This window comes from Danio rerio, chromosome 20 (assembly GCF_049306965.1).
Source record: "Danio rerio strain Tuebingen ecotype United States chromosome 20, GRCz12tu, whole genome shotgun sequence".
Lineage (NCBI taxonomy): Eukaryota > Metazoa > Chordata > Actinopteri > Cypriniformes > Danionidae > Danio > Danio rerio.
The window spans coordinates 31,509,382-31,535,840 of NC_133195.1; the positions used below are offsets into that span (position 1 = coordinate 31,509,382).

At 34.4% G+C, this 26,459-nt stretch overlaps 1 protein-coding gene across 2 annotated transcripts in view; it reads right to left on the bottom strand.

Annotated features, from left to right (window-relative positions):
- Positions 1–10,216: 10,216 nt before the first annotated feature.
- Positions 10,217–26,459, bottom strand: part of rab15 (RAB15, member RAS oncogene family) — a 48,222-nt gene continuing 31,979 nt past the window's right edge. The window contains exons 2-7 of one of the 2 annotated variants that reach the window (XM_068215414.2): positions 17,106–17,166; positions 16,961–17,021; positions 13,713–13,790; positions 13,367–13,456; positions 11,939–12,004; positions 10,217–11,531 (exon numbers count right to left, since the gene is read on the bottom strand). In XM_068215414.2, the coding sequence (XP_068071515.1) occupies positions 11,373–11,531; positions 11,939–12,004; positions 13,367–13,456; positions 13,713–13,790; positions 16,961–17,021; positions 17,106–17,166 (515 nt within the window). In that variant the 3' untranslated portion in view covers positions 10,217–11,372. 2 annotated transcript variants of the gene reach the window in all.

The window sequence follows — 26,459 nt, forward strand, 5'->3', positions numbered from 1 at the left end:
ATGAAAAAATAAAATAAATAAATATACAGTATATATATAATGCATGTATTTAACATCATATAATGAGCTTTATATTGATTTGTTCATCGATGTCTTGTGCATTGTCCTCCATCTTCGAGTGACAGTTAAAGGCATTCACCGCAACCATCTCCCTCTCTTCTCGGATGGATGGGATGGTGGGCCTAATCAACCATGGGCCAACTTTGGCCTGTGAGCCCTAGTTTGGCCATCTCTATTTTAAACAAACACTTAATTTTGGGGGAAATAGACTTACTTAACAAGTCACTTAGAGGTAAACAGTTCAGCTTTACCTTTTTTGAATCCTATCTCTGGGTCTGGTGGGAGAACTTTTAGCTTAACTTAGCATAAATCATTGAAACGGATTAGATCATTAGTATCACGCTGTAAAATTTTTAAAAAGGAGGTATGATAATTTTCTTATTTAAAGCTTTACTCTCCTGTAGTTATATTGGCTTTATTTCCATCTAAACATGCAAATTAAATGAATGTGTAAAACTGGTATATCGTATAAAATGTGTGAATAAAGCAGCGTTTCCATCCAATGAGCCAAAGAAAATAAAATGGTCTCTTCCTGATTAACTGGCACCAAATATCAAAACTAAAAATGGAGTTTGGAGAAGCTGCATGAATCTTTTTCTTATTTAATAAATTACTTGTGCCTCACGCAATGCCGACACGCAATGAACACGTGGTGGCGTTTGAAGGCTTGAGATGCAGAGCACAGAAGTTCTTGACAGTTCTGGAGGTAATTAATAAAATAAAAATACTAATACTGAAATAGTTAAGGTGTTTTAGAATGACCAACACAACATCTCAGATGTTTTACAGTGTGCTCAGGCTGCTGGTTTGTCCATTCACACACATTTTTATCATCACATGACCTTTTTTAATGTGCATACTGGAATTTCTTCGATAAAAGTGTTATGATTATAGTTTCATTCTTACCGAATAAAAAGTTTTTTCTACTAAATTGCAAGCATACATTTTATACGCACATGTCCAAAATGCATCCCTCCTAGCTCTTCAGGTACGTCGCGCGTAACTCACCGCCACTGCTCTTCAGGTACATTGCGTGCAACTAACCCCCACCGCTCTTCTGGTATGTCTGGCACGCATATGCCCCTACTCAGATACATCGCTCACTCAGTGACGTCACTCGCTCCATTTGAGTGCATTGCGTCTGACATTGCATCGCTGAGTGATGCAATCTCAGCTTGCATCATAAAGGATGCATCCAGATACTATTGCCAATCAGACACACCTGGACTAGCTAATCAAGCTCTCAACAGGCTTTCTAGAAACATCTTTGCAGGTGTGTAGAGCTAAAATCTGCAGGACACAGGCCCTCCAGGACTGAGTTTAGACACCCCTGGTCTATTTCAATTATAATTGCTAAGCTAAGCTAAAAACGCTCCCGCCACACCTGGAGATTGGCTAAAAGGTTAAAATAAATTGTAAAACTCAACTGTTTAACTTGTGAAAGTTGCATATTTCCAAAGTAGTTTAAATACAAACGTGTATGTTTTGCAGCTTGATAAGAGTGTTAACAAACATAGTAAGTAAAACTGCTATTTCAGATGTAATGCAAGGATTATCATGCATATAAATGCTGGGTTGTTTTAACCCAAAGTGGGGTCAAATGTGGACAATGTAAATTATAACCCAAGAAATCCTTAAAAGAAATCATCATGGTTGATACAACTCAACTATTGCTTTGTCCTGTCCCAGTGATCAATACTCGACGCCACCTACAGGTTGGCCACGCCACTGCATGTGTGACCTCACGCAGGAATGTCTTGTCAGGGATGCTGGACGACTAGAAAGAATGGCCCCATTCATTTAGCTCCACTCGAGCGATGCAGATACACTAATACAGAATGACATGCCGAAAGGTGACAAGTTGTTGCTGAGCACACAGGGTCTTTGTGCGGCCCAATGAGAAGTGCAGTGCAGAGAGCGTGTGAGGCCTTCGAAATGGCTGATAGTCGAAGCGATTAGCATAATTTAGCATACAATTAAGCTAGCCCATGTTGTTTGTTGTTCATATTTGTGTGATTATATTGATGGGATCAGCAAAGTAATTACCAAATGCCCACAGAGAGAGATTAATGGCTGTCTGTTAGAGTCAGTCTATGTGTGTTCCAAGACTTTATTAGCATTTCCCACCGAGAAGCATTAATAAATCCTAATGCGAGTCGGTAATTGTAGCCTCATTAAGAAATCATGATTATCTTTTCATAGGTGCAGAGCGCACAATGCGGTATGGGGTATGGAAGTGGAGATTTGTGTGCTGAATATTTCTCCGATTCATGGTGTCTGAGTCAATATCCTAAGGCACTTCCTTGGCTGCTTCCCAGCTGACTCTAGGCCGACAAACATAGCCATATTTGAGTGTTTTACCCACTGGGAAAAAAAACATTGGTTTTATTTCTTCATTTGTGGAATTATTAACCTGGAAGATAAGGTAATTGTACTTTATAGGATTTAAAAGCTTTGAAATGCTGTTTCATATAATATCTGATGATGATAATTCACTCAAAACACTGAAAAGTTTGAAATGTATATTTTATTTATTATATTTTTCATATTATGTACTCTAAACAATGCATGTTTCCAATATGCTCTTGGATGTACTGGATAGATATACAGACAGATAGAGCTCTGAGGAATATCTCCACCTTGTTGAATCTATGCCAGGAAGCATTAAGGCAGTTCTGAAGGCAAAAGCTCAATACTAGTAAGGTGTACCTAATAAAGTGGCCAGTGAGTGGATATTAAACACACATGTTGGTATATAAAGAGTCTTCATAGGCATAATGTATTTTATGCAGAAAAAACCATATTATATGACACTATCACTATCCCTACCCCTACACTTAACATTCAGAGGAAAGATGTGGCAAAATTTGAATGTGATAAGACTATGAATATGATTTTTTATTTACAAGGACACAAGGCATGTCCTCATAAACCAGATAAATAGAGTACAACTAGGTCATATAATGATATAGATAGATAGATAGATAGATAGATAGATAGATAGACAGACAGACAGACAGACAGACAGACAGACAGACAGACAGACCGACAGACAGACAGAGACAGACAGACCTAAGCCTATTAGCATAAGGTAATGCAAAACAAGACTAAATGTACATTTACTCCTGCATATGGAAAGAAAGATGAAGCAGCCCTTTCTCTGTGCAGGTTTAAAGGAGAGATGAGAAGGCCGAGTAGAAAGCGTCTGAATGCTGTGAAGTTTCTCAGGGTGCTTAGCATTCCTCATTGCGCAGCTCCAGAGCTCAGAGAGCCGGCGTGACTCACTCTGGTGTGAAAGCACAGTGTGTCGAGGTGGGAGGATGACAACACAGAGCTTAGCAGAAGTGTCCTGAAGCTGCTGGACCCCCACCCTCCCTCCACATCAACGCCCCCACTGCATGCGCATGCACCCCAAAAATAATACTCGCTCTTAGGATACATTGGCTTTATTTCTCTCAATGCCTGGCAAGTTTCTGTTATGTGCAATTCAATGATTAAATGAGGAAAGGTCAGAGCCAATTGCAGGGAAGCGTTTGGTAATGGTATGACAGGATTATCTGAGAGGGAATAACTGAGGGGAGGCTGAGGGCGTTTTTTTCTCCTGCTACAAAATCAGCTTGAACCTGGATGCAAACGACAACGGGGATGAAGGAAATAAGGTTAAACATTGTTTAAAACAAAAGTAAGACTGATAGCAGGAGAAATTTCAGCCACATGCGTCCTCATTTGGTCTCTGAAATTTCTTACATTAAATGATCATTTTGGTATACAAGTTAGCCCATCATTTTCCATCTTTATGATTTGTGGCTTGAGTCTCTCATGCAACTAGTGATACTTCTTAGTGGGAAGTAAAAATAATATATAATTTTTCAGCCCATACCTTTCATTAGAAACTCACCAGCCACTTTAAGGTACACACGTTCAATTTCTTGTAAACACAAGCATCTAGTCAGCCAGTCACAAGGCAGTAATTGGATTTATGCATGTAGACGTGGACAAGACAATCTGCTGATACTTAAACTGCTGCAGAATGGGAAAGGAAACTGATTTAAAGGAGTGGGTGGGCTAATGCTATTTCATGCATTCAGAGTTATTTACACTGTCAAAAAGTTAGACTCTCACACTCAAGCGTGGGTCAAGTTTCAAAAATGATTTGGATGAAACAAAGAGTTTTTTTTCCCAAAATTGTACCTTCATGTTGTAAAGTTTTGCAAAAAAAAAAAAAAGTATAACCTGGCTTTTGGTAACGTAACCAAGTGTGGAAATTATTTTATGACAATTTTTTTTATATAGCACAACTTTTAGAACTTTCGTTGTGCTTTCTAACAAATAAACAGTAACTAAACAGACAAACAACAGACTAAAGGTCTGCACACTAAAGTCTAAAATTTTTGTATGCGTTATTTTCGTATTCATATCTGAAATATTTGTCATGTACACATGAGGACAATGAGGATTGATGAATTCTTTCAGAAAAAATGCAAAACGTTTTAAAGTCAAGCAGTGATAAATTGTGCTCCTCTCTCTTCTCCAAAGTAGAAAAAGAATATGTTACATATTGTGTTCAAGAGAAAGGAAGGAGAGTTCTCCTCCTTTTCCAAGAGCTGTGGAATTCACAGGATTCAGGAAATCAGTGAAATTTGAATATATTGCTTGTGATACTTCATACATTTACGTGTGTAAACAAATTCAGAACAGTGACTGGCAGTAGTCCACCTAAATATTTATCTGTGGCTCAAGTGACGGCATTTTGTATTTTGCCGTTCACTTGTACGATGGCTTTGAACTGTCAAAACACCTCTCAAAGTGCTTTTTCGCATGTGAAAAATGGAGAGAAAAAAAGAATTGTCTGGTTAGAATTGTTTTATGAAAGACGAAAGTTTTGCAAGCAGTGTCAATATAATTGACACAACATATGGTCAAATTTATTTTTTAGTGTGAAAAAATTAGACGAAAATGTCTTATTTAGTGAGCAATAACCTTAACGATAACGATCATACCTTCTAACAGCCAAATGCATTTGAGAACAAAAAAGTCTTATAGTCTTAAAGCTGATGATGGAAGGTGCTTGTCTAGCCTGACCTCACAAGGAATCGTAATATTTTAGGTTTTGTCAGTTTTGTGGCTAATTTGTACAAATTCGTTCATTCTTACAAAAATGTAAGATTTTAAAATGAAGGTGTGGCAACCAACCCACCCCCACCACCAAACCCATTGGGGGATAAGCAAATCGTACTAAATTGTACAAATGAGATTGTATGAATTCATACACATTAGCCACTATATCAAAAAGTTACGAATTGCTGCGAGATAGCGTTGGTTTGTCATATTGATGGTGGTAAGGCGTTCCAAAGCCTGGGGGCCACAATGCAAAAACCAAAATCTCCCCAACATTTAAGTCTTGATTTGGGAATGTACAGCAGATCCTGATTGGAGGATAAAAGGGAAGGTAGTACAGTGTCAGTAGCTGAGGTAAACACGAGTCGTGCCAATATGATTTATGGGTGGTTCTCACTGAAAGTAAGTGTATTATTAGCCAAAGTATGAGAATGCAGTCTTCCGTAGACATTAGCATACAAATAAACCTGATTTCATCACAAGCAAACATAATTTAACTGAAAACACTTTTGAACGCACTTGTAATTTTTGTCTTTGTGCAAGCCATTCCTGTAGAGCAGATTGGAATTTAGCAGCTGATCAAGGCTGCACTGAACATTCAATTGATTGCAAGACTGATCACACCGTTGTGGTTGGATTCGTCAAAAATTTTAACAAAAAAATAATAATTTAAAGTTGATCCTAATTTATTTACAGCAATTCAAGAAGATGCAGTCGATCACTTAACTAAAGCAAGAACTTGTGTTTCTTCATAATCGATCAGGAGCACATCAATGTAATCTAATCTTGCTGTCATCTTATTTCTTCCTTTATTCATGGGCAGAGACTTCTGTAAATATTCAGCTGGATGTTAAATAGAATTATGTGTAAACTAAGTTCAGTAATGCATTACAAAATTATGTAGTAGTGTGTAAGTTTTTACTTAGTGGCCATATAGGCCATGTTTAAACTTCCTTAACTGCTGCTCAGTACTTAGAGTATTCGATGCAACTGGCACAGAGTTCCACTCTGGTAAGATATAACAAAAGCAAACTCTGGCTCAAACAGGTTTACTGAACACTGTTGCCTGGTCTGACGAGTCTTGATTTCAACTGCCACATTTAGGATCAAATTTTAGAGTTAACTACCTGAAAGCATGGATCCATTCTACCTTGTATCAATGCTTCAGGCTAGTGATGAAAAAGGTGGTGTAATGGTGTGGATGATATTCTGCTAGTACATTTTAGGCCTCTCAGAACTAACAGGGCATCATTTGAGCTAAACAGCCTAATTGTTGTTGCTGACCAATTGCATACATTTATGACCACACTGTATGCGTTTCGTGATGGCTGTCTCCAAATAAACCAGTGTAAGAAGCCTCAAACAATCTTTTAGTCAATAAGCTCTAAATTCAGTAGATCTAAATCCAATAGAAGTTTTGGAGTTAACTACCTAAAAAGATGAATCCATTCTGCAATGCTTCAGGCTACTGGTGAAGATGGTGGTCTAATGGTGTGGTAGATGTTTTGCTAGTATATTTTAAGCCTCTCAGACCCAACAGAGCATCACTTAAGCCAAACAGCCTAACTAAGTGTTGTTGCTGACCACTTGCATACATTTATAAACACACTGTACCCATTCTGTGATGGCTGTATCCAAATAAATATGTGTAACAAATCTCAAGTAATCTCAAACTGATATCTTTAGCTTGGCGATGAGTTTACTAAAGTCAACAAGCTCCATAATCAGTAGATCTCAATCCAATATCCATATTATCCCTATTGTGAGATTTGTCAGCAAATCTCCAACCAAAGTATGAGAGAGATATTTCCAGCATTTTTATTTTATTTGAATCTACTTAAGGCAGATCTGGTCGCAAAAGGAGGACCAAATTGGCATAGCCATTAGGTTTAATAAAGTGTACCTGAGACATTTTATAACTAGCCTTACAAAAGCTTCCTCTGCACATTTAAATTAGGATATATTTGTATTAAATGCAAATAGCAGAGTTAGGCAAATCAAATGAGTCTTTTAGTAGAATATGAGAACATTAATGTGTGTGCTCATGTGTGTCAAATAGGCTCAGAGCACTCAAATGTTATTAATGCGGAAATTCTCTTGTTTTTGAAAATATGCATGTGATGTTTTGCATTACTGTTTTACAGCAGACATTCATAGCCCGTTATTTGAGCAGAGTAAATGAAATGCTCATTCCAAAATGGAAATTAATCAATTTACTCGTCTCCAACTAAAATGAAAACAGAAAATATGAATAAAACACTAACTGAATCAATAAAATCTGCAATAGTTACTCAGTAATACTAACACAGCACTTATTCACAATTATTCATTCATGTTAGCTTGAGTCAGTAATGATATAAAAACAAATATAAATAAATCAACTCAGCAAATAATGTAATGAGCCCAAGCTAACAGTAATAATGCTTTAAATATATTGTTAGATTATTTTAATGCAAATACCTAATAATAACTTAGTGTAAGTAGTTACCAATAAATTAAACATTTTACAAACGTCTTTTGTCCTCAGTAGAATAAATAGTGTTTACAAGGAATGGTTGGACTATGACGCTGAGATGATTTTATTTTGTAATATACTGCAATGCAATGTGTATGACTAGCTTACAAATAAGCTCCAAACATGAGCACATCAGCACATGGCATGAAATTTCCTTATCAAATCAGCTCTCTCTCTGTTCAGACTTCATCCAGCTGCGTTCAGCCTTGAGAAAGAGAGAGAGAGAGAGAGAGAAAGATTTGCCTCTCTACAAAAACCAGAATATTCTTTTCAGAGTTAAAAAAAAAAGACTTTTGAGAAATAATGAATTCCTGATCTGAATTGAAAATATATATATATCATGACCTTGAGCAAATGAACTTACTTCATTATCAAAATGGCTAATAAGAGTTGAATTGTGGACTAGATTTATACAGTACGTTTTCACAAACCACAAACCTGTTATTTCTCCCCTGTTCTTTCCCCTTGTCATTAAATTATTATGCATAACTACATTGCAATCCATTGATTTCTGCTTTGCAAAACTGCCTCCTAGTGTTGTTTTGTGGTGTTGCACATTGAGATTAGTGTCAGTTCAACAATTTCCCTTCAGCAAAGCAATATTATCTACTGGTCAAACAAAATATGTACTATTTTAGTGTATTAAATTTAAAAGTCTTTGTGGAAAAAAAGAGCAAAATATGGTTGAAATAATTTTCATTCTCTAAAAATGTGCATATATTTGGGCAAATAAGAAAAAAACATACTACTGATAAACCTTTTTTATTAAATACATATACAAGTGCATAAATAATTTGATCGTTTTTTTGAACCAACAGAGCATAATTTAAGCCCAACAGCCAAACTAAGTGTTGTTGCTGACCACTTCCATACATTTATGACCACACTTTTGTGATGGCTGTATCCAAATAAACCAAAGAAGGAAGAAGCCTCAAACAATCTTTTACTAAAGTCAGTGGGCTCCATATTCAGTAGATCTAAATCCAACAGAGATTTTGGAGTTAACCTGAATGCATTTTTCCATCTGCCTTGTACCAATGGTTTAGGCTAGTGTTGAAGATGATGGTCTAATGGTGTGGATGATGTTTTGCTAGTACATTGTAGGACTCTCGGAACCAATCAAGCATTGTTTAAGCATTAAAAGTGAAAATGCCTTGCTGACGAATGGTTAAACAACACTGTAAACCATGCTGGGTTTAACACCATTCCTTCCTCTTGTCCCAACACAAATTAAAGTTAACTTAATTTTTTTTTACAGATTTAAGTAAATTGAACAAAAATGTATTAATTTGTCCCAAAAAAAATTAAGAATTGTGTTGTTTCAACTCATATTAAGTAAGTAGTTTAAACAAGCAGTCAAATTTTTTTTAGTGAAGAAGGAAAAAATTGTGGTAAACTATACAGAGAAAGTTAAAATAAATCTAGGTAAAATATTTGCTTCTGCTGTGTTTCTAAATATTCTGTTTTTATCTGATTTATGTTTTGTATATAAACTACCGAAAAAACAAACTTGTTCGCCTTAAATTTTTGCTGAATCAAAATAAGCTTAGAAGTCCATTGAACTTATAAAGTTAAACTGACTTAAAACAATTAAGTTAGAACATAATTAACTTAGTTTAATGTTACAATGACCTTTAAACATATGCTGTCAGGAATAATTGATCATTTTACTAAAATACATTTCAGTAACTATCTAATGTTAAATCATGGTAAAAATGCTTGACAGCAGTTATTGTTTTGGTCCTGAATAATGAAATAATTAAACAAATTAACAGTGACATTTTCAGCAAAAAAACAAACAAAAACAAAAAAATCCGTGTAACACACTGATTGTTTTGATGCATGAAAACACTTTTCTTTTTTGCCTCCTATATGTGAAATGGTATTTAAATACGTTATTAAGCCCATCACAATATGTATTATTTGTCATACGATATATTGCAACAAAATATATTTTGGTAAAGATAGTCATTTTGAGACCATTTTATGCCAGTCATTATATAATGCCAGAATGACTATAGAATATCATCACAATGAAAGTGCGCTCTTCTAAAAAGCATAATATCTCATTTGTAAGAATATTTGATTTAATTATAGACATTTTAACTATTTTATAATTGGACGTTGGAATCAGAATGTGAAAACGGATATCCTAAATGGATATCCTAAATCCTAAATAAATAATAATAACGGTTAACAGAAAAAGTCCAAGATAAAAAGTAACAGAGGCTGCGATATCTGCTACCAGATTGATTTTCAGTTATCAGACTCCCACATGAAAATATACTAAAGTCATTTATTTATAGTAAATACTTCCATACTTTTTTTAAACCATACTGACACTGACACCTCCGATAGAGATAGAGCTGTTGCACAATCAGCTAAATTGTTGCTAGAACTGTATTTTATGTATGCGTGATATTTATTGCATCACTACAAATGATTGAGGTCATGTCCACGTGTAGTGCGAAAAGTCGATATATTGATTTTTCCGACAGGCGTAACCGTCATTATAACAAAATCCTCTTTTTATAATGAAACGTTTATTCATAAATATCTGCCCCACAGAAGAGAACCACAATATCACAGTTCAATATAAATAACCACATATACGCATTTCAACTTCTTTTTCTCCCCTTTTTTGTGGACATATTTCAACAAGTTCTTATATAACACAGGTAAAACACATCAGCATTGTTCAAGAGTTCCTTTAAATCAACATAGTACAATACCATTTACACATAGAAATGCCATAATAGTGTAATATACATTGAATCTTTAGCAACACCGACCCATGTAGATCATTCTGCATATACATTTCAATCAAGTTGGGATGTAAAACGTGTCGACTAAAGCAGGATCAGAAATGGAGTAAAAGTTGAAACATTCCAACTATCCTAAATCTGCTAAATATAGACTATAGATGAGGGAAAAGTGCCTGATGATGTACTGGTAGAAGATAACATTGTCATATAACAACCTCATAATAATAATAATAATAATAAAATAATAATAATAATAATAATAATGAGATTCATCTGCAATCACAGTGAACTAAAACCTTTAAGCAGCAAGTGCAATGACGATATGTTTTACAGTGAAAAGAAGCTCATATTGTGACACCGACGTGAGAAACTAGCTTCATAAATGTGTCACCCAAGAATAAATGTGTTATCTTGAAAGATCATTCAGTAAAGGTTGAGTATTTGCGGTCAAGGTTTTAGAGTTGGGAGAATTTTATAGAAAGTCAAATGAGAGCTGGATATATTCATATGAAGTTCAACAGGGTAACGCAAGAGAGAATATTCCATTTTAAATGGCTGCTCCAGGCATACAATCTTGTTTAATAAGACACAGGTTGTCAATGCCACCTTAAATCAACCTCTTCTTAATATTTGATCAGTAAGAAAACACATAGCTGAGTCTAAACATGTGGCTTGAATAAGCATAACAAAATAGATGTACTGGTGCATTTTTTTCCAACTGAAAAATATTCATATACAAGTATTCAGTGTCATCTTAATTTATACTGACTATAAAATAAATAATATTTATAAGAGACAGCAGGAAATGAGCCATTTAAAGGCACCAAACACCGTTCTACGATACCTTGTGAAATGAATAATAAATACAACGTAAATATCCAACTGAACTGAAGTAGTCATGTCACCTTCCGTCCTCAGCACCAGCAGGACTTTCGAGTGTCGTCGCTAACATTACACAAACCTTCCTGCTCCTCCAAATCAGCCAGATTCAACTCGTCATTCAATGATCCTCCCAGCAAATCAAGATCCTTCTTGTTGGCTTGTAATACTAATTCAGCCAGTCGGGTGAAAGACTGGAAAAAACAAAAACAGTTGAATTATTAGCCCTCCTGATTTTTTTAGCCATCCTGTATTCCACCTTGTTCTGTAGACAATCAAAAAAATATAGCTTAAAGCGGGATAATAATATTGTTCTTAAATTGGTTTAAAAAAATTAAACACTGCTTCTATTGTAGCTGAAATAAAACAAATAAGACTTTCTTCAGAAGAAAAAATATTATAGGAAATACTGTAAAAACATCTTTGCTCTGTTAAACAATATTTGAATGAGAAAAAATATATATAATTAATAATTTCGAATTCAACTGTAAATAGTCAGATTAGCTGTAAATAATTAAAATGTAAACCCAAAATTATCAGGATCCACTATTCTTTAAAAAACTGATTGTAGGTTACAGGTATAATGAGAAGAGAAATGTACCTCTGTAATGTTGTGGTTGGTAAAGGCACTTGTCTCAAAAAAGTCCATTCCATAAGCTTTGGCAAGCTAGAGAAACAAAAAAGATGGCAGAGAGATGTCTGACGGAAGTCTTTAAAGTGACTGTTCACCCCAAAATTAGTTTGCTGCTAATTGGTTTACCCTCAGTTGACTTAAGATGAATGTGATTTTTCGTCTACATTAGAAAATTAAAGAAGATTTTTAGCTGAAACCGAATCTTTGGTGATTCATTATATACAATTCAATTGCGACCATTTTATGAGTCACAAAACATACCCAAAAACATCTACAGGTGGAATACAAAATTAAATCCATTAGTCATGACCAAGGCTTATGATGGAATCATGCATAAGCTGTAAAAAAAATAGTTAGTTTAACAGGTATAATAACAAAAAATACTTTGTGTGCTTTTTTTTAAAAACATGGTCAAAGTAAACAAATGTTTCAACCAAATTAAAGTGCAAAACAATTAAAAAGTACAAAATAGGTAATGCTTTACAAAAAAGTCTCAATTATAAATGTTAGTGAATGGATTAAAATCAACCTTAAGAAAAGGCCAGACTTATTACAGTTAACATGATAATATTAGTTACAAAATTAATTGTATAAGTTACTTAACTTCATTTAATAAAAGACTTGTAATCAGATTATGACTATGATTGTAACGCGTTATTAGGCATTAAAATCAGCTAAGACTAATTAAAGCTTTTGTAGATATCTTGAGTTTAGTTAAATTAACTCATGTTACCTACTGGGGCCTTACTGAACAGTTTTAAATGTACAATAGCCCTTTAATTAGTCACAGAAATTTCAATTAATATTTCAACATGTAGTAGGCCAGATTAACTTGTAAAAACGTGTCATGTTTGAACTATTAATCTACGCAAATCAGACTCCAAGCTTTTGAAACTGCAAATATTCTTTAAAAGAACTCTAAAAGTGTAAATAATTATTCACTTTATTTTGAAGTGCTCACAATATCAATATTGTTTATGTTAATTATCATTATTCAATTGTTGAAGATCGGCATATGTCTAGTCATGATAACAGCTCTGTGACAAACTAAACATTATTTACAACTTTATTACTGAACAGCAAACGGTCCTGATCGTTATTTATCATTTGTTTTGTTTTGCCTGAATGTTTTTACTCTCAATGTGAGTAGCCACTTCTTTGCATTTTATTGCTCACTTGCCACACATTGCAAGCTCATTTTACATGATTTCTGAATAAATTCTACAATGATGCTTCCATGCAATTTATTAGTTACCTTATTTTTTGTTTGTGAATGAAATTGGCATAAAGTGACTAGCCAGGTGAGATTTACAGAGTACAGTAGGCTTGTCATGTAAGAAAATGGTAACGTTAATGACAGAAAAAGCCCACAGGAAGGAAGCATTATTTATTTACCTTATCTCCCTGTTCTGTAGCTACTTGTCTCTTCTCTTGTTCATCAGATTTGTTCCCAACAAGTATCTTCTGCACCTTTTCAGGGGCGTACTGATCAGAGACACAATCAAACAGAAGATTCAACTATTGCACTTATTTTTTTACAATTTGTTTTAAATTCAAATGTGAAATTCCGCATTTGCATTGCGGCTCTTAAAGGCAACCCCTTTATGTATTGTTGAAAGTGAAAAGAGTAGAAGAGGAAAAAGAGAGGCGGTGGATCCTGAATGAAGGGATATAAATATGGATCAGGTTATATTTAGTTCCAGTAATAGAGATGGATATGCTATAAACTGCACAGCCTCACCTCATCTACATCACTGGCCCACTTCATGATGTGCTGGAACGAGCGCTCGCTTGTGATGTCATACACCAGAAATATACCCTGTTGATACACAATCAGTTTCAATCCACCCATACATTGTAATGAGTGTAAATAGACAGCAATAAGAATCCCTTTTAGTCTCGAATCCTTTATTAGATCATCATTACAACTCTTCCGCCAATGTAGTTTGAGTGCTGGTTCAGAGCCAGAGGCTTTAAATTGGCTCTGTCTTTTAACAATTTAGGCACCTACTAGAACCAAGAAATGTGTTCCTAAGTAGCACCAACAGAAACTTTTGACTTTTCAGCCATTCCTAACAAGTAATTTGTTCTTAAAATAACAATGAGCTGCGCAAACATGCTGGATTTGCCATGTTTGAATGAAGTTGTTTGATGAACAAGTCATGAACATCAATAGCAATGCAATGTCTGCCATTGTTGGTGTGTTTTGCAGTGTCCTAACTCACATAAATAGTTTAGTCCCAATTTTCATACTATCCATCATAAATAGTGGTCCGTAATCAGAGTATTGCATAGATACACAGATGGTCAACTATTTTCGGTAGAAATTTAAAGTGCAAAACATATTCATTTAATGTTATCTGCATTACATTTCATTTGCAACAACACTGTGAACTTTAAATTGACACCTTTGGTAATTAATGTTATATGCACAATTATGCAAAGATATGAGGAGTTTATTTTACATGAAAGAGGAGAAAATGGCAGATTTACATGCTACATCCTTCTAATAGAGAAGGAAATTAATTCTAAAATAAATGTGGAGGATGTGATTGACAGGTCATGTAACTAAGCAACAGAACGGTGTATGATGAAGTAGTGTGTCCCAACGCGTGTTTACTCCCCTGTTACACACTCAAAAGTATGTGTGTATATATAAACACATTCACACATACAAGCACGCATAGGACCACATGACCCTGAACCAAAAAAATAATAATAAATAATAATAAATAAATAAGCAGTGAACAAAAAACGGTTCCATGGTTGTATGGCTTGTTAGGATAGGACTTGGGATACAACTATTAGAACATTTAATTTGTCTAAATTAAGTTCTTACCAATTGCCAATTACCAATCAACTATTACATTTGGATATATTTATGGTAGGACATTTACTAAATATCTTGATGGAACATGACCTAATATTCAAATTATTTTTGGCATAAAATAAAATTCATAATTTTGACTCTTAACTTTTTGGATTTTTAGACTGTAATATAGTAACATCATGCTCAGACTGACAAATGCTTTAAAAGCTCTTAAAAATGATCAATGCCTTTACAGAATTTATTAAACCTTTAAAATCAGACTCATAAAAGGCAGTGAACTATCCTGATCAAGTAATTCGAGAAAACAGAGCCGAGTGACTGAAGAAAATAAGCAGAGAAATGAGAACTACAAGTGAGACTGCATGTTGCTGGGTTATTTCTGACATTTTGAAGAGTCTCTAGATGACATTTGTGAATTATCAATGCATATTACCAATCAGCCATTACATTTTGATATATTTATGGAAGGAAATTTACAAACCATCTTGATGGAGCATGACTTAATATTCAAATTATTTTTGGCATAAATAAAATTCATATTTTGATTAGTTAACTTTTCTGATTTTGACTGTGATATAGTAATAATGTGCACCTTTTGTAACGCTGCTTTGGACAATAATTATTATGGAAGGCGATATGCAAATAAACTTTGAATTGAACTCATAATGTAATTTTGTCTTTACCCACAAATATAGCTGTGCATAATAAGACTGTTATTGTCATCCTGGATCTCTCTCTCTCACTAACACACTCACACACTCTCTCACACACACACACACACACACACACACACACACACACACACACACACACACACACACACACACACACACACACACACACACACACACACACACACACACACACACACACACACACACACACACACACACACACACATATATATATATATAGAAGTCAGAATTATTAGCCCCCCTTTTAATTTTTTTTCTTATTTAATTATTTCCAAAATTCTATTTAACAGAGCAAGAAAATCTTCACAGAATGTCTGATAACACTTTTTTCTTCTAGAGAAAGTTTTATTTGTTTTATTACCGCTAGAATAAAAGCAGTTTTTAATTTTGTTATCCATCTTAAGGTCAAGATTATTAGCCCCTTTAAGTTAAATATTCTTTTGGTAGTCTATAGAACTAAACCATCGTTATACAATAACTTGCCTAATTACCCTAACCTACCCTAGTTAAGCCTTTAAATGTCACTTTAAGCTGTATAGAAGTGTCTTGAAAAATATCAAGTAAAATATTATTTACTGTCATCATGGCAAAAATGAAATAAATCAGTTATCAGGGGTAATAATTCTGACTACAACTGTATATAGGGTGTATAAGAAGACAAATTGGGCCACAGCATTTGTATTTGGTGCTTCCATGCTAGCCAGGGTTTCTGCAAGTCTCATCAAGTCAAATTTAAGACTTTAAGTGGCTTTTTAAAATTATTATTTATAAAATATCAGACTTTATGAGCTAAACACCAGGGGGGGTTTATTGATGGAAAAGATTTTTACTTTCTTCATTAAAAAAAACAAAAACACTGTTAGTTATTTCTTAACCACATATTTTAAATTATGTGTCAAAACATGCATACTCTAGTTGTTGAACACATTTTTCAACATAACATTTCTTTTAAAAAGTTTTTAAAATCTAAATATATGCACAACCGTCTGTCTAGGTCAGTGTTCCCGCCATAAATACATGGAGAACATTTAAACAAATGATATTGTAAGGAAGAGAATTTAACCATATTGGCAAAGAGAGTTCTGAGTTTTTGTTAAAACTTCTATTGCAATGTATTATTGGTGATTGGTTGGCCTGATTGGGTAACTTCAAATGGATATAAGAAAATTAAGACCTGTTAAAATTATTTAAGACATATAACACAATATTTTGGTAAATGTGATTTGTAAATGTGTGACTTTTCAACACCTTCAATTTTGTTTTTGCTATTTAGGACATTAAGTTTTTTTAGGACCCTGCGTACACCCTGGCTAGCATTGTCAGATCTCGCTCTGTGTGCAATTATCTAGCCATGGAAAAGCAAACTAGTTCTTAAAAGGCACGCAAATCAAACCAACTCCAAACTTACAATAGCACAAAAAGAGAGTATATGACTGAATCGGTTACTGAATCTTTGAAAGTCACCTGTGCTCTTCTGTAGTACTGCTTAGTGATGGTCTGATATCTCTCCTGACCCGCTGTGTCCCTGTAGATATAAAGAAACATTCGATTAGTAGAACGACCTGACTAAATGCTGTTATATTATCATCACACACTCAAAAAAACATACCATATCTGTATCCGTACTTTAATGCCATCTATCTCTAAGGTCTTCATTTTGAAATCGACACCTAGAGAAGAAAATAAAAAACATTTCAGAAGGATTTTAAATGTTTTAGCATGAACACAGATCTATGTGTTATCGACTCAAATCATCTGTAAATTTCATCACACTTTATGAATGCTCTAAACAAAAAGCCTTAAATATGATCGATGCCATCATGGGAGCTTGATAAACATTGAAATCAGACACATAAAAGGCAGTGAATTGTCCTGATCAAGTGATTTGAGAAACACAGCCGAGTGACTGAAGAAAATGAGCAGAAATTGTGAAAAGTGAGAGATGCAAGCAAGGCCGTTGGTGGGTCATTGCTGACATTTTGAAGAATACAGAGCGTCTCAAGATGACATGTATTAATTATCAAAAGCCAAATCTTGCGAGTTAATTTATTTTAAGTTTAATTAAACCACCTGAATGTAAATGGCACGTTACAAGTAAACACAATCTTGGTTAAGGTACTGAGAAAATTATTTGTCAAAAGAAGCAAAACTAAAACTTAACATGCAATATGGGTTTTACTTTACTATGCAAAATAAATGCAAAGAAAAGCAACAGCTCACAAGAAACTCATTTATATACATTGACTGCAGTATAATAGGTTATTAATAATTGATGCTTTCTCTTTTGTATTTGATTTGCAGCCATGCTCCTGCACATATCATCATGTTTCACATTTAACTGAAGCGCAGACCACACACAAATCCTTCAGTCACACTGTTACCAACTTTGTAACATGATTTGTAAGATCTACAGAAAACTTAACATCAATATGTTTATAGAAATAAAACAATTTTAAAATTTCAAGGCTGGATATTATTGCCGCTTTAGGGAATAACCACATAAAGGAATTGTGTTGAACGGACCCTGTATTTTTTACAGTGTGCACTGTAAAAAAATGCTGGGTTCCACACAATTCCCTTATGTTGTCCCAACACAAATCAATTAATTGTTTTTATAAATTTAAGTGCAGTGAACATAAAACAATCACTTTGTCCCCATAATTACCTTAAGAATTGTGTTGATTCAGGTCATTTTAAATACGTAGTTTGAAAAAGCATTAAATATAATTTGAGTTTGTAACAAAAAATATAATACAAAGTGACATACAAAATATATAACACAAAACCAGCAAAAATTAGATGTTAACTTAGATGTAGGATTATTTTATGTTTATTGACTTTCTAATTATTTTCATGCAATTATTTTCTAAATATTTTCTAATTATTTTCATTACTTTCGATCATTTCATAGAGCTTGACATACAACACAAAGCAGAACAGACTTAATCAAATCCATTGCTAAAACATTATTATCTTTGTCCTGCTGTTTTCTCAACAACTTGATCTCATTTGCTGGAAGATGTTATTCATAATCTGGCTTATGTTAAAATTTATGGATTTTTTTTTAACTGCAAACAGAATTCAATGTCCTATTAGACATACAGGACAAAAAAGAAAAAGCATTAACAATTAAAAACTCTAGCCCAATTGTTTTTTATGATCGCCTCCGACCACAGGACTGGAATTGGAAATTAGCCAGCTAATACTGGCATATTTACAGTAATGCAAATTAGCATGCTTTGTCCTCTTTAATCAAGATTTGTTTGCAAAATTTCAAACAAAATGATTTAATGTTCCAAATGATTTGAAGTGCTTCTTTTATCTTCATATGCAAGTCCCTTAATAGCATCAGCTAAGCTGATGAATGTAAATGTACATGCAAAATAAGAATAAAAACACCAAGAATATCTTATAATTTCCAAATAATTATTTACATGTGAAGGTAAAGCGGAATGGTAACTGTTGATAATTATACTTGGTGACTTAATCATTTGTCAATAAATCTGACAAATCTTTTGAACTGATAAAAAGTTGACAACGTAGCATGTAATGACCAGAGTAACAGGGGCTTGGGTGCAAAAAAATCCCCTCAAATTAAAGATAAGTGGGCATTACCCACACAGGTAAACTAAACTATCTAAACTAAACCAGTTAAACCAACGATATCTCACGGCAAGTTGGGTTTTGGTGGATCTTACATTTTTGTACAACTTCGCTCATACTGGAATTTGCCACTAAACTGACAAAACAAAAAATACTGTAGTTTTCTCATGAAATCAGGCTGGTTAAACTACTAAACTTCAATTAGATTGTAACTTATGCAATTCCTTGCAGAGTTAAGGCTTATACGTAGTGCCAGACAGAATCTACTGACATTTTTAAAAACAATATATACATAATAAATAATATATACATTTATTTTTGCGAAGAATTTTGTTTAAAAAAAAAAAAGCAGATTTATGCACATATTGTAACAAAAAAAATGTATATATGAAATAAAAAATAATAGCTTTTTAACTTTTAATGTTTACAATGCAAATCCATCCATATCCACTTCTTTGGTAAACTAAACAAATCTCTCATGTAATATCTACTAAAAAAGAAAATATTACTTCACAAACTGTATTGTAAATATATTGTAAACATTTTCATATTAGCCAAAAATATTACAGAAATTAATAAAAAATGTATTAAATATACATTTACACACATTTAAACAAGTAAATAATTAGACTCAATGATGGGCTAAAAATCTACAGATTTCTGTTTCTACGTTTCTATGCGCAGATTCCATGTGGGCCTACTTATAAGCAATTAAATGTGTTTCTGTTGTGCTTTGAATGCAGTAACCAAGTAGAAGTGTTAAAATGGTCATTATAATCTATTTTTAAATAACCTGAGCTAGACAAAACATGGACAGACATGTTTTGTCTATGTAGCCAAATTCTGAAAACAAACGAACCCCGTTTCTGTTTTCTTTCTGCTGTCATATAGGGTAATGTTTAAGATTAAATCGGTTATGTTCAGCTAACAATGTATTGTAGGCTATTTAATAATATATGGATAAATATACTCAAATTTAGACTGTGTTTGTGTGAGCCATACATAACAGTGCATAGAATTTACATATCACTTGTTTAAGGCTTGAATGATTGGCATAAAGAACAATACAGGGAATGAATAGTTGGTGGTATCCAAAGAAAATTCCAAAGAAAACCTACATGATTTCCTTCAACCTTAACTATGAGTTTTATTTTCCTGTTTATTTAGGCCCATATAAAGTGAATATGATATAAAAATCATGGTAGGAATGACACAATCTTTTAAGGTGTGAAATCATAATGAGATCTTGAGCCCTGAAAGAACATAACTCCCTTAAAAGCTGAGACAGGCAAGGAACTTCAGATAAAATAATGCCGCAGCAAAACTGCAGTAATAAATGAGCATTTGTCAAAAAATATCCACTGGAAGACTTTCCATCTCCTTCAGGACTTATTTTTAGGCATTTCAATTCTCAAGAAAAATCAGGACTCCAAAATGAAGTCTTTTCTATTTTTAACCCGCCTATGATGCAACAAGACTTAAGAAAAGAGGCCAATTATTAGATTTCTGACAACTCACAGAAATAAACCTCACTTGTTTGCATCAGTTTCTAAGGATTCAATTCAATGTCTGGAGCCAGAATAAGCAAGTGTATGAAATACTTCCATAAGACAGAAGTACAAAGTCATCTTAAATGGAGTTACTTTAATGCCAACCACAGAGCTCCATAGCCCCGTCTTCATCAAACCGAATTAAATAAAGCAGTGGTGTTAGTGCCCTGGGCCGTCCAGCAGGGATACATAGAAAGGTCATCGCTACAGCTACTCAATTGCTTGGCCTTAGGCAAAGGAAAATGATGAAATAGTGTCTTTCTCTTCCTCTCTCCCAGAAACACGGGCAGTGAGAAGAAAAAACAATACTACAAAAATAACAAGAGACCTAAACCATTCAATAGAGATTCAAGAGATTCAGGACTTCTTACATAAAGTACACTGAAATGTTTACCTTATGAAAAAAGTTTTTACACTTATTTCAGATAAAGACACCAGTCAAATTAGCAGTCTGTGCTATGTGATGCATGTTGGAGCAGGTTACTACATGGCTTACCTTGGTTACCCTCCATTCCAAACTTTAACTAACATAAATAATTAACAAATTGATTAATTAATCATGCAGGACTAATTGAATAGAACATTTTCACAATGACGTGGACACTTGAAAACCTTCTGCGTGATGCTACTCAACTGAAAACAAAAAAATGAATAAGTACACCTTTAAAAGGGGAACTATGCTTGATTTTACAATATGAAACACAAGTTTCAGATGTCCCAGAAAGTTGCAGCTCAATATACCAAACGAAATGCTAATAAAATTCAAATTTAACTTTTCAAATGTACTGAAATAACATCACATTTTAAAAACAAGACTTCATACAGCAACAATAAGAACCTAAAGTAAATGATAATAATGCAATTTTAGATTTCTGAATATAAAATATTACGACCCACTGGTTTAAAAAAAGAGTTCAAACAACAAAACAATCTTAATGCAAATTATTTATTGTAAATGAAACTAATAGAACAACAATAAAGCACAACTAACAAATGTCTGGAGATAAATAACGGTAAGAGCTTAAGATTTAATCACAGCAAAACTTTGACTACATGATATAAACAATGCAAAACAAAACCATAAGGTTAAGGAGTCAAAGAGATGGCAGGTCTTGACATGAGGATGTCCAGATAGCCACACCATCCTTGGAAAGCTAGTACAACTCTTATTTATATGCATTGAACCAAATAGTGATCTGCCAATCAGGATCTACCACATAATCTAATCAGGAATCTTGGGATTGTCACAAAAAGTACAGTGCTTAGCTTTATTTTGTCACTTTCCAAACTGCATGCAGAATAAACAAAACTAAAAGAATTAATAATCCTATTCACTATTTTATTGGCTGCAATGAGCCTGCTATGTAGTACACATCGTTCTCAAATGAGTTTGTAGGCTCTGATACTGCCACTCTAAAGCCATGTTCAATATTACGATGAGATCTTTATTTTATTTTCAGTAAACCAACAGCATTTTCCTTTTCACTCAATGCCAAACTTTTATACCTGCTACCGCTTACCGCCTCTTCACAGTTTTTGTTCTGCTTCAATCAACATTCCGATGTTAAATCATTCATCATTTAACTGTAATATTTTCTTCACAGTCTGATGTTTGAAGTCACAGTCTGAAGTAAGGCTTACATCTAAATGTGACGTTTTTTAGTTTTGAGTGCATGGTCAATTAAAAAAAGATCATTAAAGATGGCCACAAAAACTACCAAATTTTGTTTGTCGTGTCCAACTTGCCAAGTCTCTATTCCCATCAGTGGCACTCATCCCACACATTGAGAAATGCTGTTTTATATCATCCTTTAAGTCAGAGGTGCACAAACTTCTTCATATGAACTTCTTCATATTGAGAGCCGTGGGCTGAAGATAAATATATCAAACTACTTTACATTAAAGTAGCCAAGGGTAATTGGCTAATGTTTTTTTTTTTTTATTAAAAAATAAACAGAAAACATTACTTTGAATCGTATTAACTAATGCAGTATAATTATTTTTTACAATATAACTCATTGTGATAAAAACATAACCACATTTATAACACGGTGGAGTTCAACGCAGAATACACTAGTCAAGCAGAAGCTGCCTTTGCCTTGATTCACTCACCAAAGTCTCTAAACTGTCCGCGATGCGTCATTTGAAACTAAATCTGATTCATTTACACTATTTAAATTGAAACATTTAGTATCAGATAGCTTTTTGTAGCTTAACAATAAAATAAACAAATAAAATGGTACATTAAATTTGAAATGACAATCTCTAAACCTTTCTCAAATGGGATGGTGGGCCAATTCAAAGGTTACCATGGGCCAACTTTGGCCAGCAGGCTCTAGTTTGGATATCTTTGCTTTAAATAGTATTTTAATAGAAGCAAAAATCACACCATATTTTTATGTGGGTCTCTCTAAATGCAAAGGAGTTTTTCAAAAGAAAGCAGAACCTTTACAGTTCTTGCTGACAGTCTTGCGACAAACATTTGCTTGGTTTCATTATGTGTATGTGACACCAAGTAAAAATGGATTTTGTGATAGGTCCCCTTTGAATGAGTGAAACAGCTTTTAGTTTGTAGGTAGCAACAGTTTTCAGGACAGACTCCATCCATTTTCTCGAGGGCAATTGCAATGACTTGTAGTTTTGACAAAAATTAATTTAAAGGCCATTTTATTTTAATGAATGATATGCGTGGTTTTGAAAGTATTTAGGTAGTTAAGTGCTGTCAAAGTCAATTATAGCAATTACCTAAAATATTATTGAATGAAAATGTAAAAATCCTTAATTGTAGCCAAGTTGAAAATTGACTTGAAAATAAAGACAGTAAAGATTTTCTCATAAGTACCTTTGAATGATTGAAAAAATCCTTTCTTAATGCTATATGAGCTACATTGGTTATCATTTAAAACAATACAATAAATCTAAGACATCTTATGAAGTTTATTTATCAAATAATTATTATCCAATCAGTTTAAAGGACAAAAGTAAACATGTTTATAAAAGTTTCATTTTAAGCTTATATTTGTAATTTATCAATATTTTACACTTCTGACATCATAAGGCTTCTGGACAATTAAAGCAGACCTTTGATTTAATGGTCACCGGACAAACGGTAATGAGTATTAAACTTGACATAATGTGTTAGAGCTGGGACAATTAAATCATCACTTTGACACTTTCCTTCTGAGACAGCGACTAATTGGAAATGGAAATAAATGTAACAAGACAAAAGTGCAATCTTCTACGGCGATTAGCACATACACATTAAACAAGTCCAATTCTCTAGTGTTGTTGACAACATCTCCAACAATTAACTGGAGAAAACATATGAAATGGAATGGAGCTCATATCTTTGCTTTACTCGTTATCTTCAAGCTCATCGATCGGCAGCAGCATTCTACAGCCAAAACAATTCAACAGAACAGCATGGCATCTCGAGGCACATACAGAAGCGCTAGTCCATTAGCTAATGCTTCAAATTAACTTTCAGACCACACCGACATTTCCTCCACGGTGAATAATATTTCAGTAAAGCACTAAGGCCCTTGACAGCCTAGTATCACAATATATATAGGTCACAGCCCTGCGGACTAGAGCTTACTGAACCATGTTTTAGGGCAAGACATCAGCCATCTCTCAGGACCAGTCAGACTCAAGCTTTTATCTCCAGCAGGAAAGATTGTTCTGTATCACATCACTGCTTAACCAAAACAGATCCATCCCACCATATTAAATAAACACTATCGGGACAGACAGCAGGCTGCAGGAATGAGTCAGACCTTCTGAATTTTTATTGATTTTGGGGGAGAATCATCACCAGAACAGAAGGGAGAATCTTATGTCTAATTTTCGAAAGCAAGGCGTCTGATTTTTTTTTTTTTGCTTCCCTGGAAACGCCAAGAGAGCTCTACAACAGAGCATACCCTGAACTTTTGCTAAATAACAGTCTGACATTCACTCCACGTCTAATGAAGCATGTGATTTAATAGAGGGATTACATTTTGGGTAAGAGTTCAGCACCTCAGATGCTTCATTAACAGGAGTAGTTCACATCAAAATGTAAATTTCATTATCATTTACTCACCATACTACCTTTCCAAATTTATGTGAACGCAAGACGAAGTTTTACATGCTGTCAATCATGTTAAATAATGATAACAATTTCAGGCAGTGTGTCACTTTGAATCTCATAATGAAAAGTCAATGCTGTTACTGAAATTCATTTATTTTCCTTCGGCTTAGTAACTTATTAATCAGGGGTTGTCACAGCGGAATGAACCGCCAACTAATCCAGCATATGTTTTATGTTGCAGATGTCCTTCCAGCTACATCCCAGTACTGGGAAACAACCATACACACTCATTCACACACACATAAACACATACACTACGGCCACTTTAGTTTATTCAATTCACCTATAGCACATGTCTTTGGACTGTGGAGAAAACAGGAGCACCCGGAGAAAACCCATGCGAACATGCAAAGAACATGCCAACTGGCCCAGCCAGCCTTGAACCAGCGACCTTCTTGCTAACCACTGAGCCACCGTGTCGCCCTTATTGAAATTAGATATATTTTAAATCAAAGTTTTCTTATTGTCTTTTTTTCTTCAGTAGGATTTTTCTCCACTGAATGAAGGTGAATGGGGAACTTTACTTTTTTGATAGTCCAAAAGCCATATTGATGCAGCTTTAAATTATCCACAGCCAACCAATAATGGTTTACTCAAATTTTTTTTTTTTTTTAATTCTGTAATGTTCATTTTCATTTATTTTTAAAAACAAATACTCACCTTGGTCTAGCTCTCTTGAGCACATTTCTAAAGAAGACCCTTATAGCCCAATCACAAGGGGCGTCAGCGTCAACGCTTTCCATTCACATTGAATGGGTTATGTCAGGCATTGCCGAACTGAATTGTGGGCCAGTCGGCACTGTTTCAGCTGCATTGCTCACTGCAGAAGTTGGGACTTTCTCAACTTTTTAAGTGCCAATGGAAGTGTCAGCCAATCAGATTGCTGTATGCAAATACACCAGCTCAGACAGTAGCCAATAGCTGTCTAATTTGATTGGCTAATGCCGAGTTCAGACTGCATGATGTTCAGAGTAGTCGTGTCACAGTTGTTTTCACACATGACTATCTGGGGTAGCTTTCTGTCGGTGCTGCGTTTACACTGTAGGATGGATCGGCAGGTAACAGGAGAGTTCACACTGCATGACTTTACAATAGGAAGAATCACAGAAAACTTTGTCCAAACTACGTCTCACAACCAAACAAACGCGAGAGGTGACATGGAAACAGCGCAAGGTCACGTAGTATTTCTTTTGTTATTAACTACATTATGGAAAAAGAAGAATTTAGCTTTAGAAACTTGTGTTGCTCACCTGTCTTTTAAAGAGAATTACAATCTCTCCTCAACTTTTTTTTTTTACTTTTTGACTTGATTGTGATAATGATCAGATGACATGTCAAACAGACACAGTGGTCCTGCCAAATTTACACCATTTTTTCCTTCATTTCTTGGGTCCAAAAAAACTGAAAATGAGCACTTTTAAATTCTTCCCCAACCGCTGACCTGCAGGTACCCGTACTAGTGAATGCTGCTTTCTCATTGGCTGTAGGTAATCGGCGATGTTATTTTCAGTCAAAACACAGTTCACACGGCATGATTTGAATCGCCGACAGCTCCAGATAATTAGCATGCCAAATATCTCACGGGTGTCGGCAACTCATCAGTGATTCTCTCATATCCCATCCTTGATAATCACACACTGTGTGATTGTTACTCACTTGAACGAGCACCGATTAGCCTGTG